General features: G+C 50.9%; 8 protein-coding genes across 8 annotated transcripts; all 8 read left to right on the top strand.

The window, feature by feature from the left end:
• Positions 1–999: 999 nt before the first annotated feature.
• Positions 1,000–5,470, top strand: HO173_006206 (uncharacterized protein; the record flags this gene model as incomplete). Its single annotated transcript, XM_037308117.1, has 5 exons — positions 1,000–1,145; positions 1,533–2,970; positions 3,191–3,322; positions 3,372–3,795; positions 4,980–5,470. The coding sequence occupies 5 exons, from the start codon at positions 1,000–1,002 to the stop codon at positions 5,468–5,470; spliced, it is 2,631 nt and encodes an 876-aa protein (XP_037164891.1).
• A 131-nt stretch (positions 5,471–5,601) lies between these two features.
• On the top strand, positions 5,602–6,006 carry HO173_006205 (uncharacterized protein; the record flags this gene model as incomplete). The annotated part of the gene is made up of 1 exon (XM_037308116.1): positions 5,602–6,006. The coding sequence occupies one exon, from the start codon at positions 5,602–5,604 to the stop codon at positions 6,004–6,006; it is 405 nt and encodes a 134-aa protein (XP_037164890.1).
• Positions 6,007–8,164: 2,158 nt separating this feature from the next.
• HO173_006204 (uncharacterized protein) lies at positions 8,165–8,743 on the top strand (the record flags this gene model as incomplete). Its single annotated transcript, XM_037308115.1, has 1 exon — positions 8,165–8,743. One exon carries the CDS (start codon positions 8,165–8,167, stop codon positions 8,741–8,743), a length of 579 nt encoding a protein of 192 aa, XP_037164889.1.
• A 432-nt stretch (positions 8,744–9,175) lies between these two features.
• HO173_006203 (uncharacterized protein) lies at positions 9,176–9,940 on the top strand (the record flags this gene model as incomplete). Its single annotated transcript, XM_037308114.1, has 2 exons — positions 9,176–9,330; positions 9,658–9,940. The coding sequence occupies 2 exons, from the start codon at positions 9,176–9,178 to the stop codon at positions 9,938–9,940; spliced, it is 438 nt and encodes a 145-aa protein (XP_037164888.1).
• Positions 9,941–9,986: 46 nt separating this feature from the next.
• HO173_006202 (uncharacterized protein) lies at positions 9,987–10,277 on the top strand (the record flags this gene model as incomplete). Its single annotated transcript, XM_037308113.1, has 1 exon — positions 9,987–10,277. One exon carries the CDS (start codon positions 9,987–9,989, stop codon positions 10,275–10,277), a length of 291 nt encoding a protein of 96 aa, XP_037164887.1.
• A 1,857-nt stretch (positions 10,278–12,134) lies between these two features.
• On the top strand, positions 12,135–12,553 carry HO173_006201 (uncharacterized protein; the record flags this gene model as incomplete). The annotated part of the gene is made up of 3 exons (XM_037308112.1): positions 12,135–12,155; positions 12,215–12,491; positions 12,543–12,553. 3 exons carry the CDS (start codon positions 12,135–12,137, stop codon positions 12,551–12,553), a joined length of 309 nt encoding a protein of 102 aa, XP_037164886.1.
• Positions 12,554–12,576: 23 nt separating this feature from the next.
• On the top strand, positions 12,577–14,588 carry HO173_006200 (uncharacterized protein; the record flags this gene model as incomplete). Its single annotated transcript, XM_037308111.1, has 7 exons — positions 12,577–12,670; positions 12,720–13,055; positions 13,202–13,337; positions 13,416–13,700; positions 13,773–13,999; positions 14,102–14,235; positions 14,433–14,588. The coding sequence occupies 7 exons, from the start codon at positions 12,577–12,579 to the stop codon at positions 14,586–14,588; spliced, it is 1,368 nt and encodes a 455-aa protein (XP_037164885.1).
• A 178-nt stretch (positions 14,589–14,766) lies between these two features.
• On the top strand, positions 14,767–15,296 carry HO173_006199 (uncharacterized protein; the record flags this gene model as incomplete). Its single annotated transcript, XM_037308110.1, has 2 exons — positions 14,767–14,881; positions 15,007–15,296. The coding sequence occupies 2 exons, from the start codon at positions 14,767–14,769 to the stop codon at positions 15,294–15,296; spliced, it is 405 nt and encodes a 134-aa protein (XP_037164884.1).
• Between the last annotated feature and the right edge of the window lie 198 nt (positions 15,297–15,494).

The raw sequence follows: 15,494 nt of genomic DNA, 5'->3' as shown, positions 1-15,494 counted from the left end.
GAAAAGCTTTTCACACCGCCACTTCAGCCTTTGTCGATCGCAAGGTGAAGTAGGTACCAAATCCCTACTGACCCACAAAGCCCGCCAACTGATCGACGATCTCCAATAGACTCACAACAGTTCACTCCGTATTCTTTGGAGATGACCTTCATCCTGCAGCTCAGAATCCAACTCATCCTGTGAAGTAAGTCTTCTGACCCTACCCGCCCACAAAGGGCCCACACCTATCCACAATCTATACTAGACCCTTGGAAATCTTCATGCCACACCCTTCACTGAGTGATAGTCATGGATGGCCCCTTGGAAACCTTCCTTTTGACAGCTTCACGTTGTGGACGTCCTAGGCCAAGACGAAGTGACTCCAGGAGCATCCTTACCTATATAACCCACGATCTCCCTCCAACCTACATTTCTTCAAGACAACTCCTTCACCAGTCCTATACCTTCAAACCCTTCCTTTCGACAGCTTCACGCTGTGAGCGTCCTAGGCCAAGACGAAGTGACTCCAGGAGCATCCTTACCTATATAACCCACGATCTCCCTCCAACCTACAACATTTCTTCAAGACAACTCCTTCACCAGTCCTATACCTTCGCAGTTGTTCATAATATCCTTCAAGACTGTTCTTACACAAGCCTATACTGCAACAAGCTCAACATATTCCTCAAGACATTATACATCCATGTCCATACCCTCGAGAATATCGTTGGTGCCGTTCATACAAACGTTCCGACCGTGGCAGTCACTGGACAAGAGTCAGTACCCTCACCTCCAAACCTACCCCCGTTCGCGACCAACATGCATGAATTCAGCTAAAGTATCCTCGAAGAGGTTTGTGCTGTCTTTGGTACAAAGCTTCCGAAATTAGCGATACCTAGCAAACAGTGAGTAGCCTCAGCTCTGAGACTGTCTCCTTACGCATCTGACAGGCACGACCTCAACCAGAGCACGACCTCAACCAGAGCATGACCTCAACCAGAGCATGACCTCAACCAGAGCATGACCTCAACCAGAGCACTACCAGATTGGCTAGGCTGCAATCCTCACCCAACAGAGCTCGAGCTCCTAGACCATACCCTTATCTTCGACGTTATCCATGCTGTCGCTCACACGAGGCTTTTGACCGTGGTGCTACCTGGCAGAAAGTAAGTGCCCTCACCTCCCTTACCACCTCCCACAACTGACATGCATGACCTCAACCAGAGCACGAGAAGCTGGCTAAGCTGCACCACTCGCAGTAGAGCTCGACGGATGTGCTACGATGTTGCTCGTCTTTGAGGTCGCTGGTTGATCGTGCGACACCAAAGAAACTCACCCAAGTCCCTCCCTACAACAACTGCTATTAATATCACCTTGTTCTATGTCTAGTCTTTGTCGAGCTACATACTCGTATGCGCCATGTTGTCTCGGAGGGAAAGCAACTTCCTTCATCCTGCTGCCATACAAGCGGTTAGTCCAGAGTGTTCGTCAGGCACATACTGTATTTCAAGGCCTTCTCTTCACCAAACACTGCGCTGACCCTCCATGTTTAGACAACATATACAATTCCTTTCCTCCAATTTCTCGGGTGGTTCCCATATCTATATAAAAATAACCAAAACACATCCACTGTCACCGAAGCGGTTAAGCAGCCGCTATCTGCTTCAGCTTTGCGTGAGGTCCCTCAGTCGCCTTCGCCTCTTCGAGGACGATTCTAAACCCAATCTGGAATCTACCTCTGACAATTCGAAGAAGAGGAGCGCTGCGCTTCCTGATAGCCACGACGAGTCTGATCTGTTCGCACCATCGTTACGTCATGGTACGACCCTAAAGAAGCAACGTCTGGAGTCTTCCGCTCCTAAGCAAAGGGCAGTGTCAAGAGCCAAAGTCGCGCTGAATTCAGACAACAAAGCTCGCCCTGAGCCTCGAGGCCAGCCAGAAGTGTGGGCAGAGATGCGACGAGCATTATGCGAGTCGCTAACCTACTACCAGGCATACCAGTCAGGTGCCTACACTTGGGGAAGCTCAAATGGGTCGGCTGGTTATGCGTACGGCTTTCTCTTAGATAACGATAATGACGAGTATGGCTACAGGGACGAGAAAGTCGTGATTACCAGACTCGGCGGATGGGTGAAGAGTACATGGAAGGGTCTCAGAGCACGTGGACGCACGTCGGCTCACCGCACGGAGATCCTTCAACCGCAATCATTCCGCACTGGCTTTCTGAATGAACACATCCTCTTCGGCCTAATCGGTCCTCTGAATGCCGACGATGACAACTTCATCACACGCTGGATGGTCGAGCACGGCTGGAAACTCAAGATCCAATACTCGGAGGACGCCTGCATCGAAACCACGCTGGGGGAATACCCTAAATACCTCTTTCAATGCATGAGGTGGGCCCGCACGACCTGGCGCAGCAACCCTCTCAGCCTCCTATCGCGTCGAACCTGGACCACGCAGCCATGGAGCATCTACGCCGTCTACCTCACCTCCTTTGTCAACTTCGCCCTCTTCTACGACGCAGCTCTCCTCTCCACACCCTGGATTTATCTCAACACCCAAAGAATCAGCCGCTCCGTTGAGCCCTTCACCGCGATATTGACCCTCTGCTTTTGGATCTTTTGCACGAAACTCATCAAACCCCGGCCACATTTCCGGCGACATCCTCGTGATCTGGCATCGTCCTCTCCAAATACTCTTCCACCCCAGCATCGAACCCCTACCGCATCTCGACTACTTTCTCATAAACCGACCTGTTGCGATTGGAGAAACCCTTCGACGAGGAAGCCTGCACTTCGATCTTCATGCGCGAGGTTCCCGACTAGCCAGCAACAAACATCTTTAACATCAAATCAACGATGTTCTCTTTCGCATTTCGCATTTACCGCGTATGGTAAATATATAACACGACATTTCCCTTCGCAGGCTTCGACGAGGATCTGGGTTCTTTCAACAGCTTCGGGCCACCCTTACTGCCGACTCCACCTTGTGAGTAGCCAAGCAACAAGTCCGTCTATGTCTCCGTCAGATGGGAACTAGAATGGCCATCGCGTTCTGGAGGGATTGGGGGATGCCGCGTGCTCGGCCAGGAGCTATTCGAGCGACAGCAACCCCGCGAAGGAAAAGATCAAAACTCCGGAGGAGTGACTGAAGGTAGGTGATGAAGCGTGAACACAGCTGTACCACAAGATCACTGACGTGGCACCAGGAAAGCGTCGACGAGGGGAGTGCTCTTCGGTCAAAGATTGTGGCAAGGACTGAACGAAACCTTGTCGACCGACATCGAGATATGGAGATGAGAGGCATTGATGCGCATGTATCCCTGATTGACAGTCGCAGAGTAAGTCGCACCAATGCAGAGAAAGTCGTTTGCTTACAGCGATCCAAAGTCTTCTGGCTCGAATGGCGCAAACCAGAAAGAAGACGATTGTAGTTCTATGACTTCAAACGTCGTAGGCCTTCACGAACCGCGCCTAGTTCTTGCCAACCAGCCACGTCCTACTTGCCAGGAGAAGTTTGATATGGTATGGAATGACGAGGTTCAGGACTTCGTACGGATGGATGCGATGAGAATTGGGATTCATGAAAGCTACCGTTCTGAGGTGAAGAAAGAAGGCTACCATTTCCGACTTCCCAGTCCGTTTCCTGCCTTCAATACGGAGGATGGAGCAGACGTCACTCAGGATCCGAGTCGGACGAGTGGGACTGCGGAACCGAAGGTTGTACCTACGAAATATCTTTTCGGCACACAGTTCATCCTGCAAGCACCCTTGGCCCCGACCATACAAAGGGTCATACAATGTCTTTCGAGAAGTGGGAAAAGCCTGTTGTTGGTACCAAAGTCGTGTTTCACAAATGCGATCAGTCATGGAGAACTCCCGATATGTCGTCAAGAAGGACGGGGATCTCCCAGACTCCATCACCCTCCAAGAAGCGGAAGTTGATTTGCGACGATAACACCAAATCCGAACCCGAGCAGGAGACACCAAAAGCCAACGATCTCCTTGTTCGAAGAGAGCTCCTGGACCAGAAGATCACAGCAGTGCCCCGTTCTCCTGCAGCCATACATTGTTAAGATTCCAGCCTTCCAACGTTACAGCTAGCAGTGCATGCACCAGACACCCGGCGTCTTTCGATGGCTCAACATACTAGGTGTAATACATCTCAAGGCTAGGGACGTACTTGTCACACAAATGTCAATCAAGCATCCCGAATCAACATCGTCGCACAATTGACCCTAACCTGTATCCCCAGTATATGGATCCTGCAGTTGGCATGGTCAGTAAGATTACCTCCCACCTCTCAGCATGTCGTACGCTGATCTGGGCTTCGTCTGCAGTTGTCTCCAAGCCACACAGATCTTTGGTGGAGTATCCTCGACCTTACCAGGACCTTGGTTACATTTGAACTCTTTCACCCGCCCTCTCTACTATAACACTACAAATAAATATACTTGGCAGCGAAACAGTTGGTCATCGATCCGTGAGAATAAATTTCCATCGCTGATGATCTCGATGCTGACTTCAACGGCAGTGGCGGTGGTTATGCGCCGAACGAAAGAACCGCGAAGATGGAGCGAGACAAAAATCAGACTCTCACTGACCGGACCGTTGTAGCTTTCGTGCCGACCGTGACTTGAGCTGTTTCGAGGGTTCAATCACGGCAAGGGCAAACTCTGTTGCCCAAGATGTGGCTCGAAGTGTGGAAATCCACAAGCGTTGCGCTACACGGACCATCGCAGCATGGCGGAGATGGAAGCCGCCATACAACAAGACAGTGCTAGCAGCTGGGAGTGCTACTCAGGTGCAATCGACTCTCGAGAAGCGTGGTGTTGAGTCCTTGAATGGGCTCTTGTGCCTGGCCTGAGTGGCCATGTATATACAACTTCCACCTATGGTTGGTTATTGTTTGTTCTTTCTTATACCGCAAACTCTGACGACCATGGTAAAGCACTCATATTATCCAAGCCTTGCCTGCGCAGAACTGATACATCCCAGAAGGACCTTCTGGCTCCAGCTACCCAAGCCCGCGACCACTTCCGCCCTCTGGCTCCAGTTTTAAACAACCCCCTCCCACGCCCATCGCCAATGGTGTCAATGGAAATATCAATGCATTGGCGTCGCACTTAAGCAATGGGAGGAGAGAACCACAGAAGCCGGGAGACTTAAGACCAAATCGGAGTGGGAAAGGACTCGATGGGCAAAGGGTGCCAAAGACGATGCCTGCGCCATATGTCAAAACGCAGCCATACGGCTTGAAGAAGTATTGCAGCAAATCGCCGTCGCTCGTCATACATCTACACCCTACGCACTTCAGGTTCGATCAGCAAGATGACAGCTTCTTCTACGGCTCGCCGATGAAGTTCATTCTCGAGCACCTGAAGTCTCAGACCGTGCCTCACGATATGGTGAAGAAGCTTCAGGCGGCTGTGTCTGTCACCGTCAATGTCAAAGTTTCTGCGGGATTCAAGGCCTTGTCAATATCATGAAGTTTAGATCTTTGACGCTGCGGGTAAACCATGTCATGAAATGGCTCTTCTAACCACCGAAAGTCAACCGGCCTTTCCAGGTGCAAGGATGAGGCCAAAGCAGCTGATGAATCGCAGTACGGTCGCCGACGATGGAAAATGAGACTCAACTCCTTTCTGTCCAGTTGATACGGCCGAGCGCGAATACTGAGAGCAGAAAACACACCTTTGCAGTCTATCCTTGTCAAGTCTTGACACAACCCTCGAACCATCAAGACATGACCGGCCCATCCGTAACCAAAGATGGCGCAATGGCTGCCGTTGGACCACAGTATAGTCGCCGACGGTTGGGAACCAAACCCAACTACAACGATGGGGAGGTCAGGTCGCTCATGTTCAATTTCGTCAGACAAGCGCAAACACTAAAAGCAGAAAATGCAAATTCGCAGTCCTTCATTACTGCCATGAAGAAAAGCTTTCAGAGCCTCCAACACGGAAAAGCAGACACGATGCAACAGGTCCAGCGCGATGAGGGTACAGAAGGGCCAGCAGATTGAGGCCATGCGGAAACAAGGATCTTCGCTACAGCACCAGTACAAGCGAATCTGGGACAACAACACGGACGCCCCTCGCAAGCTCACTCGGAATACTCCTATGATGTACTATCAATCCCACTAAGGGGGATGAAGTCGCAAAAGCATTGAAATGTATGTCATAGCTCCATGTTGCGGTTGATGCAAGAAACTAACAAGCTGTAGCATGGCAATCTGCGGAAGGCAAGCTGATCTATGTTGTGACATGCCGCCATGCCGAGACGGATGATACCTGCAAGAACCGTCGAGATATCAGCTCATCGTATCACGCAGTGGAGGGTAGCAATGTGAGTATTGGAGGAGTGGCGAAGTTCTTTGGGCGAAGCGAGAAGGAATATTTATCATCACAAGACAGGCGAAAGACTTGCATATCACTGATAGACAGCATACGCTGAAGTTATCATTGCGGAAGTTTCTGGTTTTGCTGTGCCAAATTGCGATGCTGAAAACTTGTGGATGGATATCTGCTGACCAAAGACTAATGGAAGCGAGTGAGTCTAGTAACCACCGTCGTGGGCAGACGTTAATCGCATCCATTTATATAAAAATATCTCTTTCTTCCTTTCGGTACGTACCACGAGGCCTGAGCAATTTGGTTGCATAGCTAACTCTGAACTTGACTGGGTTGCTGATAGGTCTCTGCGTCTCCACGAAACTCTGTCCCTCCCTAGATGCCGCCACCTCCTCAATACCAGCAACACCGTGCGGCTTCTCCTGAAGCTGGCCCTACCGGTCCCGAAGAAGCGGGCGCGAAACGCATGGAATTTGTGGTTGAATCTACAGGCAGCTTGGGTCGAGTCATGGCCGTAGGCCGACCTTGATGTGAGTATTGAAGCACTTGTCCACATGATCATTGACAATGCTGACCATCTTGGTGACTTCAGGCTCTCCGTCGAAATTCACACGGTCATCCTTGCCTACCATAGCAGCATCTCAAAATCCTCAACAGCAACAAGGTCAGCCGAGTCGTCTTCGCTCCGCTAGTACTCCTGACATTCACAATCTGAATGCTCCTGGAGCCAAACGCGATTCAAAGCGTTGACATTTCCTCAAACATTCTGATCAAACATTGCCACGTTCAGAACATCCCGGTACTAGCCACCTTCCAACACAAGCGGAAAAAGTTCCAATGCCTCCAGTTCTCTTACACATGGTCGAAGGTCGAGCTCCCCTCGACCGGAGCCAAACCAGCTCACCAGTGGACAGCCAGTTGCCCATCCGAAGCGCAACTCAGTCCCCTTCGGTACATTGGTACAGGATCGCGTGGCGTGGGCCCAGTGTGCCAGTGAGCTAGTAAGTAAGGCACATCAATGGCTGGAAATTACAAAAAGCTGACTGTGCTCAGCGCATCAGTTGACCGCTCTCTCGACAGCACCATTGAGATATTCGCAGAAGTCTCAATCACTGGTGGTCGTTGAGAGAGAGAGCACAGTGTCGTCATCCCAGCTGCTCTAGGCTACAAGGCCTCCTCGTTCTTCGATCACATCTCCGGCGAAGGCATAATACAAACAGTTTGACGACCTTTCTCAAGCCACTGGCAACCATCAGAAGTTTTTCTCCGAGCATGGCACTCCAGACATCCCTAGAGCAATTGTGCAGCCGAGAAACCTAAATCAAAGCAGGAGGTATTGTCTATTTCAACCCAAAGAAGCTGAGAATGCTGCGAAAGCTTGGCAGTCGGGAGTTCGCAGATGCAGACGGGTCTGTTGCGGTCCATTTTGATCGTGCTACATTTTTTTCCATCAAAAGAGCATTCATTCCTTTCGGTATGAAATCTCTATATATAAAGGCCTGGGAGCCAGACAGTGAGGTAGTTATAGCCCCGTCCTCTTCCCTTGTCCGTCAACTGACAATATCCTTAGGAGGAGGAGCGATCGCCCGAGACTGGGCCCGGAGTTCGCTATATATGCGTTGATTTACGGAAGAGGCGACAAGAGCGTCGGAAGGCTGAAGAAGCTGGAGCCTAAGTAGGTCCACCAGGTGCAATGATGGCTCCAATGGGTGATTAAGGGACTAAAGCGCAATCAGTACCCAAAGCGAACCCAAGTGCTCCCCAACCTCCGATGAATCCCATGATCAGGCTCAACGGGCAAGCTCAAGCAGTCCAGCAATTACAACGACGATGGGCCCGCCGTCATCGAGAAGTTTTACCATAAGCATCAAGACCACGGCGCCACCTACTTCTTTAACTCGACCAAGATCGACCCGGAACATGCCCGTCTGTCGCGACCGTGCCAGCATGGCATACTATCTCACGCGCAACTCGGTCAAACTCTCCTACATCGCCGAACTCGTCCACCAGATCTGTAATAAGAATGGCCGAAAGGTCATTGTTTTCTGCGACTGGCCCTCCACGGCATGGCTAGTAGAGATCCTTCTGATGGTTCTGGGGTTCAATGTTATCAGCATCCGTGCGAAGCATAGGCTCAAGGACCGAGAGGCGGCGATCGCCCAGTTCAATGACAAGACTTGCCCCGTGCAAGTCCTGGTCACCAGCGTCAAGGTCAGCGCCACCTCCGTAAACCTGCAGAAGGACTGCGCGGACACGATCTTCGCAGACGTGCGGTCAAGGATGACCAAATGGAGCTCGAGGTCCGCAGCAAAAATTTGGGTCGAATTCATTGGACGAGAATACAAACCGCATGATGAACATGTTCGATTTTTCACCGAGTCTTCTTGTTCTTACTATCTCCGCTTGTGATGTCGTCTCAAGAGGCCATCGCGAAGTTGTCTCCCACCTTTGGCCGTAACGAATTGTGTACACACGACCTTCCCTAGGACTTTTGAACCTTCGTTTAATCGTGAGAATTACCAGCATCAGCGGGCATGGACATCCCAGCACTCGCAAAATTCTATATAAAAAAATACTTCTTCTGCGTCGACGGCGAGTGGCTTGTGGAGGTGGAGAAGGGGTTGGAGGAGGCATTGGAAAGAATGGTTCGGGCGAGATCTGCCAGATGAAAGACCATGATTCGGAGAACGGCAGAATCAAGGCTTTCATCACCAACGAAAAATGGTAGATACCTCTGCGCCTGATCATCGAGCAAAATAACATCCATTGGCCATCCAAGATCCCCCACCGAGACTCCAGATGTCCACATCACTGATCACCGGGATGAAAAGAGCAACGGTCATGTCGTCGTCAAATTCCGCTTCGAGGAAAACGGACCTTAACAGCCAGAGCTGGTATGCTGCTGAGGACTTGCCAGAGGTTTACGTCCCTACCGATATCAAGGCTTTACGTAAGGGACGTTCCGAGTGCAATGTCACCAAACCGCAAATGTTCGCGTCAGGATGAATGTGCCTCAACGGCAAGTGCGTCTCATTCTGGGCCTTTAACGGAGCCCTTGCGCCTGAGGCTCAGGATTACAATCCAGCATTCGTGAAGGAGCGTTGGACTTATGGCGGCTTTCTACCACCGTATGCAATGATGCCGAGCTGAATGATCGACCCGAATACATCAGAGCTTCCCTGAAGCGCAAGGCTGACGATCATGGTCAAATCAATGGACGAGCGAGTGGTACAAAGCGTCATAAAGCATCCACCGCATCTCCATGTACTTCTGAAAGCAGTAACTCGCCGCTCGCTACCAGCCATGCATTGAAGAGAGCACAGGGACTTTTTTGCCCAATTCCAGGTTGAAGACGCCAACGGTGGCACAGGTCTCGAAGTCGTACTGAGAAAGTGGTTGGAGACTTCTGTCAGCTTCTCGGGATACGACGCCATCAGACAGAACGTCATTGCGTTGATGAGCATATACATATACCGGCTTCACGACGAGCGACTCTGGAACATCCAGACCAAAGGAGATCTCATCGTCCAGAACAGCTCCCGAATCAAGACCCGCGCTCAGTCCAAGAAAGAGCCGGATCAATTCTCGATCACACCAGTCTCATGAAAGCTCACCAGGGTCCTTATCCAGGAGCTTGACTTCAGAACCTACCATGCTAAATATGAGACTCTGTATCGCGAAGGTTTTGAGTCTACGGATGCTCCACGAGAGAAGATCGACAAAGTCAAACGAATGCACCAACGCTTGCTTGAGCTTCAAGACGAGATCACGAGCCAGCAACAGAGCCTGCGTCAATACCAACACTGGATGGGTGGATAGAAGAACCGGTGAATCGCAACCAGCTGGCAGAGACGACCGAAAAATTCCTGCAAAGAGAAACACCAGCCCGCCCCTTGACCAAGCTCAAGTCTACCTCAAGCCAATCCTCGCCTCCGGTTACTGAAGCAGTTCTCTGACAGAGTGCGTCGAGATTTCATGGATTCAGGGCCAGCGGGAAGCAGTGGCGGTGGCCGGCTGGGTCCAAACGTCGTCATCAAAGGTTATAGAGAAGGAGCAGTGAGGTTGTGGGATACCAGAAGTCGCGTGGAGAGCACAGAGCTGAGGATTCAGCACACCATCACTGTTAATCACATGAGGAGTATCGACATAGAACGAAGGTCATCGTCAACCCCAGCAAACCTGAAGATGAGGAATTTGTCCGGCATAATCCGGCGTCTGGTAATGGAGCTCACATGAAACCACATCAAAAGAAGGAATTCAAGTTCATGTGGCGCGAGGTCACTGGCGATCTTCAAAACCATCAACGGCGTCTGCTTGCTCCTTCTCAGGGGCTTGCAAAATCCATGGAGGTCGTCTCACTGCTGGTCACCATCGCAGAAGCATCAACCTCTTGGAACAAGCACATCCCTTAGCAAATTCCACTCGAGCTTCGCGAAAGGATTGACAGGTTGTTCTTCTGCTGTTCTATATCGACACAGTGCCGAGGATGAAGCAACGGGGACATAGACTCAAGTCAGTGGAGAGGGCCCGCCGGAAGTTGAAGAGGCCGACACGCACTGCAGGCATTACGTGCGGCACAACTGTGTGACTTCCGTTACTCTTGGAGCTGGCCGAGGAGATGACCAACGATAGCGAGAGGCGATGAGGGATCGAGAGAATATCTCAAATGCCGCTTGGAGGCAGTAACGGCGTTCCTTGTATATAATCGCACTGACATTTATCGTCCACCATTAGGACAAATACATCTTTTTACTGTGTCCAGGACGATCAAGCGCTTTCATATTCATGGACCTGCTAACTTGAGGCAGACAGGATCGACTGACTTTACTGACTTAGCAGCTTTAGGGTCCTGAGCAGTGACGTTAAAAGGCTCCAAGGATGCGGCTGCGACCATGGCTGGTAGTATGTGTCGAAGGCAAACGAGTGCGAGGATCCAAAAGCGAAGAACCGCTACGACCGACGACACCACCTTGACTGTATTCATTAACGCCGCCATCATGGGTCTCTTCAGCGGTCTGGTATACGGATAATTCCGGATATCGACAATCCAGATGAACGACACAATCAAAAGCACCACGCAAAGCTATTGCTGTTTATGGAGCAGGGGAGGGGGAAGACGATCACGCAATTCCACAGCGCGCCCCCCAGCTTATCTTTCCATTCAGAGTCAAATTTTCGAGAAACCTTGCAGGAGGGGCTGGCAACTACCACATTGGCTAGCAAGAGCCATGTAACTCCACTGCGCCAGTATTGGTTCCAGTAAGTCCTGTGCAGACATCGAGTGCGTAGAGAGCAGATACTGATCCGTCGCCAGTTCCTGATGGAAGCCCAGATCGCCGCCAGGTTTCATCGCACGCATCCAGCAGATTGAATGAGAGCAGCAGCTCCAGAAAAACCACACCAGCAATGAGGTGGCATTTCCACGCAGTGCTGGTGACTAGTAACGGTATTGCCCTGGTACCGTGAAGCAAAGACCACTCCATGAAGTCCTACGTCCGATAGCAGCTCCGGCCAAGCGTCGCGTTGGCAGCCATCGCCACGGCGATGTGCACCACTTCAAAGTCCTAACCAGGCACACAACACACATTCCTTCAAGTCCAGAGATTCGATGGTCGGCACTTCTCTTCTATATAAAAAATATCTCCGCTTTTATTTCGATACCTCCGTTCTGATATCATCATCAGCTCTCGGCAGATTCAGCCTCTCCTACTGGCAAATCTCCCGTCTGACCTGGGCTGGGCAAAATGCAATTCAGGATGGCTCGTACAGGCCATTCAACGAGTTGCTGTGCCTAGGATACATGGAGAAACAGAGGATCGGGGTGAGTCCTTTTCAACTCCGATAGGATTATTCTTTGTCTCGGTTGCTGACGAGCTCTAGATGCGCGAAGATGGTGAGAAGCATGTCGGGCCTGACATCGCATCATTGTCGCTAGGTGGTGCAGTCACCTTGAACTCCAGGGTCAAGTCGAAGTACTGGCAGTTCAAGGAACGTAATGCCGCCAAGTCCTACGCTGTCCTCATTGACGTCCTTAAGCGTCTGCAAGCCCCTCTTGGGGTGGTGAGGGTAGCAAAGGTGGCTACTTCAATGGCTTCCTTTTGCACAATGATAACGACAAGCTGGGATACATGGACCGCAAAATCTTCATTATCAGACTGTAAGTCGCGGTTTTGAGAGTAGTCTGTCTGATGCTAAGTCATAGAAATAGCAGCGGAGTGACGAAATTTAACGGGTCCGACAAGATGGAAAAGGCTGAAGACCAGAGTATCTTATCGAACAAGGTCGCGCCATTCCTAAACCACCAACGAGATCGCGTTCCTGCAGTACTCATCGTCGGTCAGTAGTCCGATAATCTTTTCGGTCTAACATACTGACAATTTGATAGGCGTAAAACGCCCGCATTGCCTCACAAAAGTGCCGCATCGTTACAACGTGCTGGCTATATATCAAAATATAGATATAAGGTCGGAGAAGGTCAAGGGAAAGGTGGTATGCAGAGTGCGGTCTGAGATGATTGACCTCAAGACGCCAAGCTGGTGCGGTGTTCATGGATCGCCCAGGTGGTATTCAGTCTGGGAAATGAGCAGTTGCCTAGCTACGCGAATGACAGAGCCCACGCCTTTCGATGTGCCCTTCGATATCGCTCGTTTTCGAGATCAGTCAGCTCTCTACGTATCGGCCTCGCCTATCGCACCTTCCAGAACAGCGCCTAGCTTTCAGGGTCTGCTTCCACTTCAAGTCCAGGAAAAAGTCACCTTTATTGGCGATGAGACATGTCTAGACATGAGCTTCGGAGACTTTTGTCACTGTCGTCGTCTGCCGAGGACGAGGAGCAAATGATGGTACAGATACTGATGATTACGCAAGCTTTTCCACCGATTATGCTAAGTATGAGTACGACCAACTGCGGTGGAACGGGATTGCGGAATCCAAGGAAGACCAGCCTCAAACTACTATCAAGCCTGGCAAGCAGAAAAAGCCAGACACGCTTAAGCTACCACGGGTACGGCATCGCAAAGAAGCCCAAACACTCGGAGCAAGATGTCTCACCAATGCCTATATACTGACGCATCACCGGCAGGTTGTGGAATCCAGAAGCTCTGACCAGCCTTGGTACTAGCCTGCTCCCGCTAGAAAACGCGGCTCAAATCCTCCAAGAACAGATTAAACGGTTTGGAGAAGAGCAGAAAGTAAAGGCAGGGCAGAGGGATGAGAAAGTCGTTGACCTGGAAGATACTACTGGTGATAGAGTATCGCATCTCGAAGCTCAGGCCTCTGTCAACCTCGTCGAGCTCTCCAAAGTACCTTTCCAAAGCGCAGAAAGCCGAGGCAGATGCCAAGAGTACAATACAAAGCCTTCAAGAGCGTAGCATACAATTGGAAGAAGAAGAAAAGACAGGTTCGCTCGAGCTCCAACCAACACTGATGCATTCACGAGCGATGCGAATCAAGAGCCCATAGACGATGACAAAATTGCGAGTACCGCCGGCCTCCGATGCAACCCAAGCGGCTCATCCAACGCTCTTCTAAAAGACAATGAGATCCTGAGCCCGACCTTTACAAGTCTCGGCACAGTACCAACCTCTCCAAAGCAAGCCGGGAACGCAAGTCTCTCGAAAACCAGGTTGCTGTTGATTCAGCGATTGGATCGCTCGTACGTGAACAGTACAAATTCTACCTCTTCGAACGCATTCTGCTTGTCGCAAAGAGATCAATCCAACAGCGCTCGCCCAGGGCGATGAGACGACTGAAACTTTGACCCCCCAGATGATGATAGTGTGCATATTGATGGAGTCGATCAAGAGCGAGAGGTCGAATGGGACAAACATTCGAGCACTCTCAGCAATGATGATGACGACGCGAGGGAAAGAAAGCAGTGCAGGCCCAGGATCATGGAAAATGTTGATACTCGACAAGCAGCGAGGCCGTGAGGGAGGCAGCAAAAGGTCCAGTCCGCTTCAACAGTATAGCCCAAGAGAGAAAACCTGGCTATGGTCGAAAAAACATTTCATCCTGATACTGAGCAACAAGCTGACGCGGCCCTGGATGGTCGAGGACTAGCTGACAACCGCACCATATATATAAAAAAAAACTACAGGACTCAACCCACGACTTCATCGGCGAACAGCTTGCCAAGGCAAACAAGCCGTACGCTTGTATTCCACAAGAGCCGGAGGGGTATATGGAGATGTCCATGTTGACGGAGGAGAAGGAGGCGAACGAAGGTCGTGTCGAAGACTTTGGTATCCGATGAGGCGACGGAGCCGTTTCACTTCCGAGGACCAAGGGCGGAAGACGAAGATGTGTGGGTGGAGTTGGCTTTGAGGTGGCGGAGGCGGGGTAGAGCGTCCGTGTGCGGAGACAGAAGATGCTCAGCGCCCTGAGTGTCGGAGTCGCTACTTTTTTGCCCCGGACCTAGCCAACCGCCGCACATGCAGCATCAGACACAGGCTTCCACCATCCTGCCATCTCAAAGACACTCATACCAGACGCAGCAAGCACCTCAGGCAAACCACACGGGCCTCAACTGTCCCCAGTCCTATGTTGGTCAGCCAAACATGCATCAATCCACGACTGGCAATCAACGCCAACAGCAGAAAGGCAGCGTTCAAGCCGCATATTTGCAGCAGGTTCGGGATCTGGAAGACCCCTTTGCTCACTGCCTGCATCAGAACGCCTATGCTTCCACTCCGCCGACGCAGATGCTTTCGGAACCGGATCGAATGCTCCATGGACTATTCCGTTTCCAAATTTCTCTGCAGATATCGCATCTACTTTGATAAACATGGCTCCCAAACCCAAGGCGACTGACGCTGGATCGTCTACTAGTCCTTTTAACAAGCGCAACGCTGCCGCCGCTGGGATCGGTCGCGCAGCAGAATCAGAGAGCAACGGCATCTGTTTCGGCTATTATGGTCGCACTGACGACAGAAAAGTCGCATGTGGCGAGGATCTCAGGTAAAGAATGTAAGTAAGACCGGTCGCTTAACCATTGCTCAAGACTAATGACTGACATATCGTGTCTGTTGCAAACGAAGCTGACATGAATATCTTCGAACAGAATGCAGTCGAAGCTCAACCTGGTTCTATCGACGCAACGGGTATTTTGCGCAAACTATATATAAATAAATAAATTACCCGGGCTCGAATGTAAGAGCTG

The sequence above is a fragment of the Letharia columbiana genome (genome assembly GCF_014066305.1).
Source record: "Letharia columbiana isolate WasteWater2 chromosome Unknown Sc0000018_s1, whole genome shotgun sequence".
NCBI lineage: Eukaryota > Fungi > Ascomycota > Lecanoromycetes > Lecanorales > Parmeliaceae > Letharia > Letharia columbiana.
This window is presented reverse-complemented; position numbering and strand designations above follow the sequence as displayed.